At 40.5% G+C, this 15,249-nt stretch overlaps 1 protein-coding gene across 1 annotated transcript in view; it reads right to left on the reverse strand.

Moving 5' to 3' along the window:
• Positions 1–15,249, reverse strand: part of prkci (protein kinase C, iota) — a 43,923-nt gene that overhangs the window by 11,201 nt on the left and 17,473 nt on the right. Inside the window, exons 3-10 of the mRNA XM_063462072.1 lie at positions 13,715–13,804; positions 11,278–11,328; positions 9,891–9,976; positions 9,200–9,337; positions 9,056–9,110; positions 7,040–7,095; positions 5,932–6,108; positions 4,058–4,155 (exon numbers count right to left, since the gene is read on the reverse strand). Of these exons, the coding sequence (XP_063318142.1) occupies positions 4,058–4,155; positions 5,932–6,108; positions 7,040–7,095; positions 9,056–9,110; positions 9,200–9,337; positions 9,891–9,976; positions 11,278–11,328; positions 13,715–13,804 (751 nt within the window). The remainder of the gene's footprint in view (positions 1–4,057; positions 4,156–5,931; positions 6,109–7,039; positions 7,096–9,055; positions 9,111–9,199; positions 9,338–9,890; positions 9,977–11,277; positions 11,329–13,714; positions 13,805–15,249) is intronic.

Consider the following 15,249-nt stretch of genomic DNA (forward strand, 5'->3'; position numbering starts at 1 on the left):
GTAATGACGGAGAGCAAGCCTTCGATCACTAAGACCAATTAAATCAGGCTCTCTCAGATGAACTTGAGAAATATTGATGACAGTCAAAATTCAGGGCCTCTCAGTCCACCTGCAGGTTTGCACGAGTCTCCCATGAGTCTGCTGCTGCCTGAGGCTCTATTAGCTTCTACCTGCACCACCAGACAGTTGGGTTATATGGTAGGGTCAAAATCCCTACCATATAACCCTGTATTTAAATTTGAAGTTAGTGAATAAGACATTCCAACAATGACCAAAATTAACTGATTTTACTATAACTTAGCAGCCTGACTGATTTATACTTCAGTTCAGTTCATTTTTATTTCAAACATATACATACACCAACATTTCATAACTACACCGTAACCTGACCCGCGATACCTTTTTCGCCGCTATTTTTTAATTTATCAGTGAGAGAATATTGATCGACACCTCAATATAAGGAGTAATAATTATAGCATCGATATAAGGCCTCACAAATGTCAGCAGATTCCTGGTGGGAGACAGATGAAACTACTGGAATGTAAGGGAATCAAAGGGGAATCTACAAAGAAGTGAAAAAAAACTCGAGTGACAAAATCTGTCCACAACAAAGAGCGGCGACCAAGAAGGGAAAAAGTCCCAGCATTTTATTTGTTTACATCGTGGGTGTAACCGCACATATAACACCAGGACACGACCACAAGCTATTTAACACAGAACGGAGGAGCACAAACGTAAATGTCGGCAATGACGTCTGCCACTCATGCCGAAACTGCAGGTCCCACATAGATTCCCTGCAGAAGTCTAACCCAGGCCTTACACATGACCTAATAAAAATGCACTTAATAATTTTGTGTTGCTTGTGTTCTTTGTGCTCTCTTCGCTGCTTTGGGATTAAAGTATAATGAAACACAAGGGACTGCTTATGTGTTTGCTTCTAAAACTAAACTTTGTCATTTTAGTTACGTTTACTGTCACAAAACATGTTCCCGCGTTTTGAGGGGCTTTCACCGCGACAGGGATTTTCCTATAACCTTAACCATGAACACGCTTCAATGACCTAAAAACAAGTGTTTTGTTTACATAGACGTAATAATACCTCAACCACAGGAGCGGCATATTTAACTGTGTTGTTGTACAATGGTGTTTTGATGACCTCAACTGGGGTTTGGTACCTTGCCCAAAGATGCTTTCGAGTGGGTAGGAACCACCAACTTTATACTGGTAGAAGACAGGCCAAGTCTTGAACTCCAGGACCAATCACTCATTCACACAGCACTTTGAGCTAGCTCACATCCTGCAGCCACTGTAGAATCACCAGTTCACCTAACATGCTTGTCTTTGGGCTGTGGGAGGAAACGTATGCAGGCACAGGGATGCATTTATGTATTTACTCCAACATAGTTACTCACTGACTGTAACTTTACTTTTCTAGGGTGGGTGTTGTCCAGGTGTATTAACAAGGGTGCAAATTATTTACTAGTGAACAATCCCCTTCAGCCAACCAGGTAGCCCCAGCCCTTCCCTCTTGTGCATCCCTAAATTGATCAGGTTATGTTCATACCAATTAGGGCTGCACGATTAATCGTTAGAAAATCGCGATCTCGATTCATACTTATGTGCGATCTCATTTCCAAATGACAACGATCTAAAAAAAAAAAAAAAAAAAAAAAAAAAAAAAAAAAAAAAAGAAAGAAAGAAAGAAAGAAAGAAAGAAAGAAACGACGACGATTGTACCGCATTTTGATCCGGGACATAATCTGCATGAAAACAAGCGCTCACTCTTCCTGCTCAACAAATGACAAGGGCGGAGCCTTATACCACGTGATACAGAAGCTGTGCCGTGATGTTCAAATTGGCAGGAAAGAAACAACGGAGAACACGTCAGGGGTGACGAGAAAGTGACAGGAGAAAATTCATCCCGGTCAACCACCCAAACATCAATAACGGGAACCTTATACAGCGCTTCCCTATACACGTCGAACTCCCGCAGGCACAAAGAAATTACTTACTTATCACCTGACCAAAGATATGGCTCCCATGAATACTGTGCAAAACGAGGGATTTAGGAAAATGATCAACACCCTAGACCAGGGGTCGGCAACCTGCGGCTCCGGAGCCGCATGCGGATCTTTAGTCCTTCTACGGCTCCGCGTGGTTTGGGGAAATAAATAATTTTTTGTAAGTAATTAGCTAAAGTCTACTTTATTTATGTTAGTTCTTTTTTAACTCGTAGTTCTAAATTGGAAGATTATTGTGATATTGAAATATAAATATAAAATTATATTCTATTAGTTTTTGATCGATCAAAATAAGCATCACACTTGCGGAAGCCGATATACCCGCCGAAACGCCGTGCGAGACTTTCAACCCCAGGCAGGCCAATTATGGATCTTCGGATCCACATTATGTCAGCAGCTGTTCTCCAAAAACAAACACGTTCACCCCTCACAGACGACAGCTTACAGTCGTGCGTAAAGATGAAAGTGACCCCGATCGTACAGCAGACGCTGTGCGCAGAGGTTCAGGAGCAGAAGTCCCATTGTAAACATATCACGGGAGACCCGACTATGTTTCCATGAACACGCTTTTCAGCATCTTTTTATTGACCACTTTTCACACACGGTTGCTTTACGCATACAGCCGGTGTTAAAGCTCGCAGCCCGACACACACCAACACAACAGCATAGGTGGCACAGATGTTAAGGCGGCGAGGCGTGATTGCGGGTACCGCTAAGGTGCGTCCGCCTCCCCTGCAGCGGCGCTGCAGTCCACGCCCCGCCACACACATTAACCAGGTAAAATACATACTTAGGCGGAATTTTGCAAAGTTCAAAATGTGTTAATTACATAAATAAAATGTAATTTTCTCTGTAGCACTTCATGCATTTAGGCAACACACCTTAGTTGTTCACACAAAGCATAAAGGTAAAAAAAAAAACAATATATACAGTGTTATGTTCATTTTAGATGTCAAAAAGTATTTGCGGCTCCCAGAGTTTTCTTTTGCGTGGAAATCGCGTCCAAATGGCTCTTTGGGTGTTAAAGGTTGCTGACCCCTGCCCTAGACAAACGCTACACAGTGCCCTCCCGCAACTATTTTTCTATTGTTGCACTACCTGCTCTATGCACGCACTGTCGAGCAACGGTGGAGACGGAATTTCAAGCAGTACAACATTTTGCGGTAACAACAAAATGTGAGGCATTTATTGTTTTTATGTTTATTTATTGTTTTTATGTTCAGTTTCAACTGTTACGAAGTTGATGTGCAGTTAATAAGTGCAATAAATATTTATATTGGAAAAGAAAATCGTGAGAGAATCGTGATCTCAATTCTAAGCAAAAAAATCGTGATTCTCATTTTATGCAAAATCGTGCAGCCCTAATACCAATCCCCAAAAAGCCTAATCTTCAGAAATTCTAACGCCATCGTGGTGTAATGCTGCTGGTGACAGAAGTCCTGCAGAAAACTAGAACCTGCAGCAAATGGACGGCTGGTTCATCATGTTTGTCGTGGTGATGAGGAACTCAGTTGAAAGACAGCTGATTGTCCAACTCTTATGGGGATATTTAATGATATTTATTAATGTATTTAAGAAAGTGTGGTGTCCCTCTTTTTGCACCCTGGCTCCAATACTGCCACAAGTACAGTGCAATTCTGCGAGAAGCCATGCAATTCATTTGTGAAGCTTTATTTAGAAAATTTAGAAATATGTAAATGTAGCAAGAAATGAATCTGGGTCTTTAGATTCATTTCATTTGGGAGGGTAAAATTTAAGGAAAGGTATGCTCTGGATTTATATCCCACTGATTGCTTTCTCAATCACTTTGTTTGATAATCAGAAGAAAGAAAAACTAACTTAAATTAAAATCTGAATAAATGACCAGCACAACCTGATTCAGGCAGCAGTCCCTCCTCAGACCTGTAAACAGTCTTTGTAAATTGATGTAGCTCTTATTTACAGAGGATTTTTCCAAAGCCTAGCGAAATAAATAAATAAATAAATAAATAAACAATACTAACAATAATCACGATTCATGCAATAGAAAAGCTCACCTGCTTTCTGTCTGGAAGCAGGAGTGAAGGCCGACCAGGAAGGGATGATTAGAGGCCTGCTCGAAGACGTGCTTTTCTGTTTGAACCCAGTCGATGTCCTGGAACAAAAACACACAAAGAAACACCCAAATGTCAATCAAGGGATGTTTGTGACATAGTGTCCTTGAGTTAACTAAAAGCTGAATAAGCACAGGGCTCCATCGACCATCCTACAAAGCCTGAGAGTTACTTGTGTGTAAGGTGGACAGCGGTGGGGGAAAACGGCTGAGCCAGTAGAAGCGGGGGCTGGCCTCTATCGGTAGCTGGATGATAATATGTCTGGACACGGATGCTGCTCACGCTGACAGGGCAGGGACGGCACAACACTTTGCCATTGATCGAGAAGCACTTGTCAATCTGTCAATCACGCTAAGTGCGCCTAATCAAGGCTAACTACTCCCGCTGCCACCGGCTGTGCTGCTACATGTGTTCACGGAGATCAATTTTCCATGACGTGATGGTTTATCTGCACGTTCTTAGGCTGACAGACCTCTTCGATGCCGCCAGTCTTTCTAACTCTGAGTATTAAGGGATACATAAGAGCGATGCTGGATCACATGACACCAATCAGCGTGTTAGCAATAACAGCTCCCATTGATTGTTCTAGTCATATTAATTTGACTGACAGGAGACTGATTGCTTCATTATTAATTAACCTCACAGAGCAAGTCCTGGCGTCTTGTCACACTGTATGGACTTTAGTGACAGTGGCACCATCCTCGCAGATATACAGCTTTAGACCTCTGGAGTTTGCTGGTCTGAATAAATCAAAAACAGTAAAATATCGAGTCAGTTGATTATCTACTAAAGAGTCAGTAAGAGAACATTAAAAGCTCAAGTGATTAGTCAATTATTAATGATGTTTTGACTGAAAATAATTGCATCTATTTCGATAATTACTGCTGTTCAAGGCCATTAAGAACAAAAAGACACTTTGTGCTTGAAAATCCTTCAATGTGAGCATTAAAAACTGAAACACTCTGGATCTTGGACTTCTGAACAGTCAAAACAATCTGAAGGTCCCACTTTAGTAATTAAGAAACTTTGCTGTCAATTTCTTGTTTTTCAAACATTTTACTGTGTAAACAGTTAATCAAAGACAAAAAATAATGAGCAACTAAAACAGAAGATCATTAGCGGCAGCTGTAAAAACAGCCTTACTGCGTCCTCTTTACATACACCTACACAGAAAGGAGCAAAAACACTGGTTCAAATAATCATTTTCCATGATGTTGTGTAAAAATGTGTTTCAAACCACTGCATAGGACAACAAAAATGCCCCAATTTTGGTGGAAATTACACACTTTAAGAAGCCCTTATTATGAACTCTTATATTCTGCCCTATATTAAACATGGACATTGTTACAACAGTTTCTAATAATCACCATATGTGTAAGTAGATCCTGTGAGCCAAAAGTTCAGGTTTCAGATGCTCTAAATCCTAGTTCACCAACAGGTGGATTGCGGTCTAGATCAGGACACGGATCTATTACTAGATTCTGACGGGTCTCCATTTTACTCTGCCCACCTTTTCTCATATTTACGGTACAGTTCTGTTAATTTGAGACAGGATGATCTGAGGGAGTCTCGTATAGCATAAACCAAATATTTTGAACTGAATCATACAAAGCTATTCTAGCGACTCCAAAGAATAAAAATATGGATCTTAAAAAGAATATAATAGATCGCCCTTGATACACAAGTACAAAAATGCTCCATTTCATCAGATTTCATCCAGATTTATTTGATTTCTTTCTTTGCCTTTATTTAAGGTGATTTTATATGTCTGGTAAGCATGTCAGGCATCAGCAGTCTTTACACCTCTTCTGATTTACCTCGTCATCGTTGACCAGCTCCTTCTTGACGACCTTCATGGCATAGATGCGCTCCGTCTTTTTCAGCTGTACCAGCAGCACCTTGGCGTAGCTACCTCTGCCGATCACCCGCAGCAGGTCAAAGTCGGCCAGGCCCAGACTGGAAGTCGATTTCCCTGTGTCTCTGCTACTCCGTGCCTACGAGGTGCAATTAAAAAAAAAAAGTAAGGAACCCCAGTGATGGGGCCGAGCACGAAATACTATCATAACAAAAACATAATGAATTCAACTCGGAGCCGTTTAATCACGCATCGTTTTGGCTCTGACTTTCTCAAGATAATTTTTTTCACTGAACTATTGACAGAGCTGATGAGTAGGTTTGAGCACGAGTGTGATTTCCTTTGGGTGATTTTGTAAATGATATTAAAAAAGCTCCCAGCACCACTTTTAGGCAATAAATCTTAGTAATGACTTTCTTGTCTCCATTTAATACCATCATGCTGCTACCATTAGATCAGGCCCTGGCTGTATTATAGTCCTCCTCTGTAAACATGACTCCCACCTTCACCGTTTCCTCGCCCGCCTTCTCTGCTCTCTTGTAATCTGTCCTGTAGTGAACCGTTTCGACTACCTATCTATCTAACATCGCTTCACGTGACAACCCCATCCCCAGAGTCACACATGGAGCTGAAGATAAGATCATTCGGCCTGCCCTCTTTTATCTCAGTCTATCGGCGTCCAACTCAATTCAGTCTTTATCCATTTCCAGCTCTCCTGCCTCATCCAACAATCCTCCCCACCAACCTCCAAACTGCATCCCTGGCCATTAATCAGCCTCTGGTGTTAAGAGCTGTGATAAAAGGTTACTTTATTAGCTCTACCAAAGGAAATCAATACCAACACCACTACACGGGTGCCTACGTCTGCACGCTCTCTGCATCCAGCATGCACAGCAGGTGAAAGAAGGATCGCCCAAATCCTCACAGATGAAAACCTGCTTCCAATTACAGATGATCTTTCTCCCTCTCACCCAAACTGCACCAATTTCTAAATATACATATATCCATCTAGTCAGCGTGACAGATTATGAGTCACGTATCAAGAGCGTTTGAAAAGATTTCTCTCTCACCTCCTTTTCTTCTCCATCGTAAGTCAAGCTTTCTCTGGAGTCTTTATTCTGAGGGCCTGCGAAGGGGGGGGGGGAGAAGTGACAGACAGAGTGACAGACAGACAGAAGGCGAGGGGGAGGCAGGAGAGGAAAAAAGAAAATAGGAGAGATGAGAGAAAATAGGTGAGAGACAGTCACACGCTTTGTTCACAGCTCTGCAGCACCAGAGCAATTTCTCTCTCCTTGGTTCGAAAAGAAAACAGCCAGTTTGTATTGACCCTTGTTTAGCAGTACAACAAAACCAGACCATTTTGTGAATACATAAGTAGGAAAGTATGCCTTTACACCTTATAAATTATTTTAATGTTAATCAAGCCACAATATCAGTAAAGCAAGGACATCTGCACTTCAATAATGGCACACTGAGCTTTAGGTGCCCCTCTAACAGCAAACAATGATGCTAACCTCTTTCAAAGTTCTCAACCACTCGACTGCACCTAAATCTGGAGCTGCTGGTAAGCTCCCAAAATCAGCTGATCAACGTGTAGTCCAGGTGGTCAAGCCCTGCACAAGCTCCTTGCTGAGTTCGGTGTTATCTAAACACTGGCAATAAAATAATGGGCACTCAAAATCAGATTTAGCTCCACATTTTGTTCCTAATCCCCGGGATTACACATGGTGCGAGTCTGTGGCGTGTTTGATTTATGCTTCAGTGGGAAATTAAGATTAAAAATAACCTTCTGTAACGTTGGATCAACTTAGCCCGCAACTATTGTGACTGACCTGCTCAGCATTGTTGATTCCTCCTGTTCATTTCACTGCAGTTTTTAAATTTGTCAGTGAAAGAAAAAAATGGCATCAATATAAAGACTCACAAAACTCAGCAAATTCCTAAAGGAAGACTGCTGAAACTATCAGAATTGATGTTAGAGAATGTACAAAGAATTAAATGAATGCATTTGCCCCTGGAAAAACCTGACTACCACAAAGAGTGGAGATCCAGGAGGGGGAAAAGCCCTAGTATTTTATTTGGCTAGCACCACATATAAAACACTGGGGACACACCCACACGATAAATAACATGTAATACACCAGTATGTGTAAATGCCGACGACTCCGGTCACTTACTAAGGCTACATCGTAGGCTCAACAAAGACTACACAGAACTCTAAATGAGGTCTTAGTCTGCACGAGGTCTTTTATTTTAAAAACAAAACCAAACTGACTTCCCCTCGTGCTAATTTGCACACAGGCTTAATCATAAACTGACTCTGTGTACATCTTTCATGACGCAGAGCAGAAAGACATTTTTGGGATGCTTCTGAAATGCCCTGCAGTGCTTCTGGTGGAGTACAAGTGCTGTCTTAGGGTGTGTTGCTGCACCCACTGGAATACAGGGTGCTCTTACAGGACCACAGAACTGTGGTAAAAAATAATAATTACTTTAATTCTAGTGAGTGTTAAGATTATTTATCACATACCTCAAATTCTGAAACAACAGGCATTTGCTGTTTGGTAGTCTGCTTCAAACCTAGTCTCTACCTGAGCTAATCCAGCCTGTGCGTGGGTGCATGTTCGTGCATGTGTGTGTTCGGGTGGTTGGGGGTGGTACTGCTTAAAAAAAAAAACTAAAAGAAAATCTAAAGAAAAATTGTTTTATCTCAGCGGTCTTATTTTCAAAATTACTGCAAGTCGCAGCTGGAGCCGAAATTAAATTTCGGTTAATTGCAGAGCCCTACCATTGATGCATTAAATTAACATGATCACATTATAACATTTATAGTTTCATATTGCATCTCCACTCATAACCGAGTTGGGTGGATAGTGCTACTCTAACAGGCGCAACCCAACATAACCCAACTTAACCTGCCCAATGCCCAGCGGTGATGCCGTCAGTCATCAGTGATAACGCACGAACGCACTGTGGAGCCGTCTTACATAACTGAGCCTCTGAGGCTAATTTCACAGACTATATTATGTAAATTAACAGAGAAAACTGTGCTTTAAAACTTTAAATGATTTAAATGTGTGTGTTACCTGGCTGTTCGTGTGGGTCTAGCTGACTCGGCTGTGTGCTGGGCATCATTGGATCCTACAGAATAACATCCATCATTAAAGTACAATCAGCACAGAGACAAACGTTCAGTGTGTATTTGATTAATTGATGGTAACAGATCTCACATGGATCATCGGTCTGCCGCACTCTACTGTCGCCAGTTTATGGCACTTCTTGTGAACCAGCAGCTTGCAGTTGATGCATTTGTAGCCTTGTCTTCCCAGACCCCAGATTCGGTCTGTACAGATGGCGCAGTGGGCTCGCTGCTCGGGTGGGCGAGAGGAGTAAAAATCATTATCATAATCAAGTACACAGAATAATCCAAAGAGTGGCACAGAGACAACAATGACTTCTGAAACATGAACGAGTCTGCTCGTCTAGAATCAACCCCCTTACTACTTTAAAATCACTGAGGTTTAAAACTTACATTAAGCCATTGCAATATTTAGACACTAATGTAAAAAACAGAAGGGAAATAAAGGATGTATCAAAAAGAATGACACAGTTACATGGAAGATTGCAGTAATTTTAAAATACATGGCTGTGCTCAATGTGCCCCCCTCCGGACACACGGCATACGTCCATATGATAGTCCAACCCGTCCCATACGTTTGCGAGCATGTCTGGAGTCACTGCTGTTGTTATGCTACCTACCAGCAACCACGTGAAACTCACAAAGCCCCTCTAAACAGTATGTATTTCGATTGTTACTGGTGAACTGCTGTTGAATTAAAGCACGTTAGATGATCGAAAACAAAAAAACACTTAAAAATAGGCATAGCAGTGCAGAGAACTACACAATTCATTACGTCTCACCCTGTTGAAGCGTTTGGCCTGAAAGGCGTGACCGCTGGCATAGTAAAGCTTTCTCCAGCGTCGAGCTCCACGGCGATATATCGACTCTGTGGAGGGAGGGGAAAAAAAAGCATCCAGCTTCACACGTGTGGTTTCTATGCATTTTTAGTGTGATCGGACAAAAATTTTAACTTTCTAAATTCACAACCATATTTGAAACACCACCATCACAACACTTTCTGCAATGTTCTGTGGATTTTCTGTGTAATCTTGTTTGTTGAAAAGTGCTAAAACTGTTTGAGTTAAAGTTTATAAATGTGGTTCAATACTCTGTCTTTGATTTTTAGACAGGTAAAAACATTGAATTCATTTCTTGCATGTTGAGTCAAAGCTGTGAATCAGTCGACATCTCTTATGACTTTTAACCATCAATGTGTCTTTACTGGCTCTCCTGCATGAAATAAACTTCAGTGAATTTGAACCACATTATTCAGTGTGAATATTCCACTTCTTCACTCTGGAAAAAAAGTGGCAGAGCCTCATTATGGCTCGTTCTGCGGTAGGACTACACCTATGAGAGGGAGTCTCACGTGTAGTCTGTCATGTCTCTTGGTGATGAAAAGGAAGGATTTTATGAGTGTATAATCACCTAATCTCACACAGTGACCATGGTAACAGACAAAAATATCATGTAGTGTGAGCCTGACACTGTCTCACAGCTTAATAGGCAGCTATTGAATCACATTGTTTGTAATGGAGGTGTATGTTTTTCTAAATTATAGAAAAACAGAGTGGCTCTATGGTGTAGCAGTTAACCCATTTGCCTTACATGCAAAGCAGACTGGAAGGAGACACAAACCCAGCCTTAGAGGTCATAAGCTTACTCCTAGTCCTGAGCCCAAGCTTGTATATATCGGAGGGTTACGGCATCCGGTATAAAATCTAAATCAAATCACCACAGGGATCATTCTGCTTTGGCTGAAAGTATCTTTATACAGTAAGGACATCCCATCTCCTGCACGCATGTATTGCTTTTAATTTTCAGTTATGTAACTGTTGTGCTGTATTTTCACTTGGATAAACCTACAGCCCTTTCACTGTACACCGAGGTTACTCAAACGTGACTTCCTGTCCTCAGGAGACAATAATTTGTGCACACATCATATTCAAATGATAATTTATTTTCTGCAACAGTACTTCGTTTCTATGCTTTTACAAACTTCAGTTTCTCTGCATAGACTCGTTAAGCGGCTCTTATTTGGACCCAGACATTGAACAGTCTCCATTACACCACTGTGCCGTTTTAAGGTTTCCTTGGTGTGTGCTAGATTTGAAATAAAAGTTAAATGCAGGATTGTTCAGCTGCTAAAAATGAGGTAAAAATAAAGAAAGAAAAGGTTCAACTCACTGTCTTCTCCCGGACAAGGCATGCCAGGTTTCTCTGGTACACAGGGGAACACTGGAAAGAAAAAGGATGACTAACTTTAAACAGTGTTAAAGTCAGACATTTCTATCATCGTCACGGTGAACCTGTAGCAAAAGGAAAACTTCTTTTCAGGTGTGTATGATGTGTATTTGTGTATGATACTACACAAACTGGGAAAAAACAATTTTTATCAAAGTCGACAGCAGAGAGACAGCTCGAGTTAGACTGGGGGCAGCGCGAGTCAGAGACGAGGCGTGGGCTACAGCCAAAGAGCTCGTTAACAAGCAGACCTGGTGGCCCCTCACGGAGCCCTCACTTCCTCTCCTCAACACCCCCCTCCATGTCTCACTCATCCTCTTTCAGTCATCACACTTGAATCTGCTGCACTCTTGACCCGCCACCTCTGATTAGTTTAAATCTTTACATTATCCACAGCCCCGGGTTTTATACTCAAACACACACAGCCTGCCAATCAAATCTACCCACAAATACAGCCATCGCCCCTCAGCCTGGACTCATGAGGTTGTGTCTATGTCAAACAGATTAAGCTTAGACGGTGAACTAGCTGCGGGGCCCATAAACAGTCGTCAGCAGCAGAAGTAATGCTGTTTCACAGTTCAGCGGCACATTAAACATATGTTTGGATGCCTTTTTGTTGTATGCATTATCTAGCCATCTGTGATCAGACATAAGCAGAAATGTACATGATTACTGATGCATAAAAAGCAAATAGAAAAGAAAGAAAGAAAACTACAAGCCACCGGACAGATGTTGAGATTGACGAAGAAATCCATTTAAACGTAGTCTCAGACAAACAGTTGCAGACTCTGAGTAGGCTACGTTTGTCACAGCATAAACAGGAACTGCTGTTTGTTATGTTGGTTTTAAGCATTGCAGTTGCACTAGTAAATTTAATTGACGTTATCACTTTTTGTCAATTACTGTCTGTAGTCAGGTATGCTCTGCTGGACAAACTATATGATGAAACATGTTTTTAAATGACCTTAAATTACCTTTACTACCTAAAATTGAAATGACTTTATTATGTGCTGCAAAAAATAAAATTTCTCACAGAAATATGTTGTAGCCATGACTACAGCCTGTCTGATATGGGATTATTATTGCAGACACAGATATAATATGAGCAAATATTCTCAGATTTTTCCTCAGAGATGCACCAAACAGATTTTTCTAACATTTGTTACGTTTCGTTATTTATAAGTCCTTAAAATAGACAATAGGATCAAACACTTTAAAATTAATGTTATTTTATTATCACAACAAGTCATCGATTACTCATTTACATTCCACCCGACTCTGCTTGCATGCTGGTTGTTTCCAACAGGGAAGGTGGAGATCGCAAACTACACAACATCAATACTCATAACATGGTTGACGGGCGTTTCTCCTGGCTCATTTTTACTTTTTACTTTAATTTTCCTTTTACTGGTTGTTACAAATGCCAATCTATCAGCAAATAGATCACATCGGTCGATGTGGTGGGTGGGTGGCTCTTCGAAGATCACCTCACCCAGCTCGAGTTTAGGAAAGACTCTCAAACTCCAACACTGAAAATTAATGAACACTGCTGCTTGTCAGAAGATGTTTGCAAGGCCTTTTTGTAAAAACGTGGGAGGTTTCTGTGAATTCATATCCAAAGACAACATAACTTGATATGGACCGGATAGTGTGTACTAGATCTTTGGCAAACGAATATTACACAGTAACTTATTGTGCAAAATCACTTTGTCAGTGTCTTTCAAGTCCCATGGTCTATTTTGATGTTTTTATATCTAAATCATTAAAAACTCTGAAATGCTAAAAACAAAAAAAAAAATGATATTGCTTGCAGATAAATGAGTAAAGCAAGGAAATGTTTTTCATTCTGACAAGAAAAAAATCTAAATATATTAGGATCTATTATTGCAGTGAACACAGGCTCACAATAAGAAAAGGTAATTCTGTTCTAATTCTGTTGTCTTGTGCCTAAGGTGCTTGTAGTTATAAACTAAAAACAACATTAAGGACTGACGCTTTTCACTCTGTAAAAGCAGGAGAGCCCGATTATGAAGGAGGACATTAACTACTAATAAAAAGTCAAATTGTGGCAGTCTGTGTTGGTACTGGCTGTCAGCCACGATCGAGGCCTGAGGGCTGTTCTACTGTAGCTTAATGACCAGAAATGGAACAAACAGTAATGCTGCCAGTTTGGCTTGTTATAAAAAAGCCCAACAGGGAGGTGAGTGGACCACTGGGAAAGCAAAGAGTCAACAATAACAGGCTTTTCTTAGAGTTATTACAGAACCGGTCTGAATTAACACATTTCTAACAGCAGCATACAGGAACACACACTGAAAGTATAGATGTAACCGAAAAAAAAGAGAAAAAAAGGACTTGTGTGAAAAGCAGAAAGGCTCACCATGGATAATGAGCTCCGAGTCTTTGTTGAGTTCATAGAGACGCAGAGCTTCCTCCAGTTCCAGTTGCGACGATACAGTGCAGGGGTCACCTAGCAGCGGAGGAGAGACCAGATGTCATTCACCACATTTACATGAACACAAGAAACCAAAGTTACTGGGAGTAATCACACGTGGGAGGAAAACAGAATATTTTTACTTCCTTTGCAGTAAAACTACTTGCAGAAAGAAAAACAACATTTATTGAGTTTCAATGAGCTTCTTCTTTAGAAAGAAAGAAAGATTAAAATTACAGTGTAGAGTACATAATGTACACCTTTTTTCTTATGTTTCTAGAATAGATACTAGCAATAGAGATTAGAAACACAGAGACACATAAAGCCAATCTCAATCTCCCGAGCCATCAAAAAGGTTTTTGTAGATTTTGCACATTTAAGTGGATTTCTTTTTCTAATTTTACAAAATAACCCTGCTACAGTCTGGGAGGGAGTAAATCTGGTGTTTTATTAAGAGAAAAACTTTTATGAAGGGGCAAAAATTAGCACATTTATTGTCTCACCACAATGATCTTGTTTTAATAATTAGTGGAAGCCAAAATTGTTACTGGAATTTAATTAGTTAATAGGTGGGTCTGAAAGCCCCCTCTCCATTGTTCTTTCAAAAATATCAGCATTTCAGTTTCCAGATGCAAATATTAAAGGCCTGCTTAGAAATATAAAAAGGAAATCACGGCATTTAAGATGTGGTCGTAGGAAAATCCACAAAGTGGATGCTAATTTCTACACAGAACAACAAGGAAAGCAGCTGCAAAGGACAATTAAGAGGTAGGTAAACTGTATTTCCAGTAAACGGTGCAAAAGGCTGTAAGAGTTAAAGGTGAACAAAACAGCGGGGCAGTTTGACATTTAAAATACAAAAAAAATTCAGTCTAATCGTAGGTGTGATACAAAACGCAACACATGAACTTTTAAGTAAACACTGAAAGTGTGTGGGTGTGAGCAGACGTCGATGATGCCATTTCGAACATTTTTATTTTTAATTGTACATGCCTATTTGTGCAGTGATCAATAATTAAAATGCCACTCAAACACAGATCTAATTGCTTCCTCATCATTTACAGGAAAAGTCCAGGGTCACTCGTGAGGAGGCTGGGCAAGGCGACGCTCAATTCTGCTCTTACCGCTCGACCCGACCGATCACCATAAAAAAAAAATAAAAAAATGCTGATAGTATAAATAGCACAGGAATGGAAACTATGACACATTGTGCGAATTTAAAATGATACAAACTGCTGGAGGTGGATGTTGAATTAGTGGGTGGACTGCAGCAACTATTGTGTCAAAGGTAAACGTGACAGTCTGGCTTAATCAGTACAGACAAAGTTTTGGTTTCAGGAAGAGGACAGAAGTGACGCTTTGTTTATCAGGTTTATTATGGGTTGTTTTTTGTTTTGTTTTTTTAAATGGGTTCATCAGGTTTATCATGTTTCCTGAAAACATACTCATTAATTTTAACTAATCTGGGCTTTAAAACATAG

The sequence above is a fragment of the Pelmatolapia mariae genome, linkage group LG18 (assembly GCF_036321145.2).
Source record: "Pelmatolapia mariae isolate MD_Pm_ZW linkage group LG18, Pm_UMD_F_2, whole genome shotgun sequence".
Lineage (NCBI taxonomy): Eukaryota > Metazoa > Chordata > Actinopteri > Cichliformes > Cichlidae > Pelmatolapia > Pelmatolapia mariae.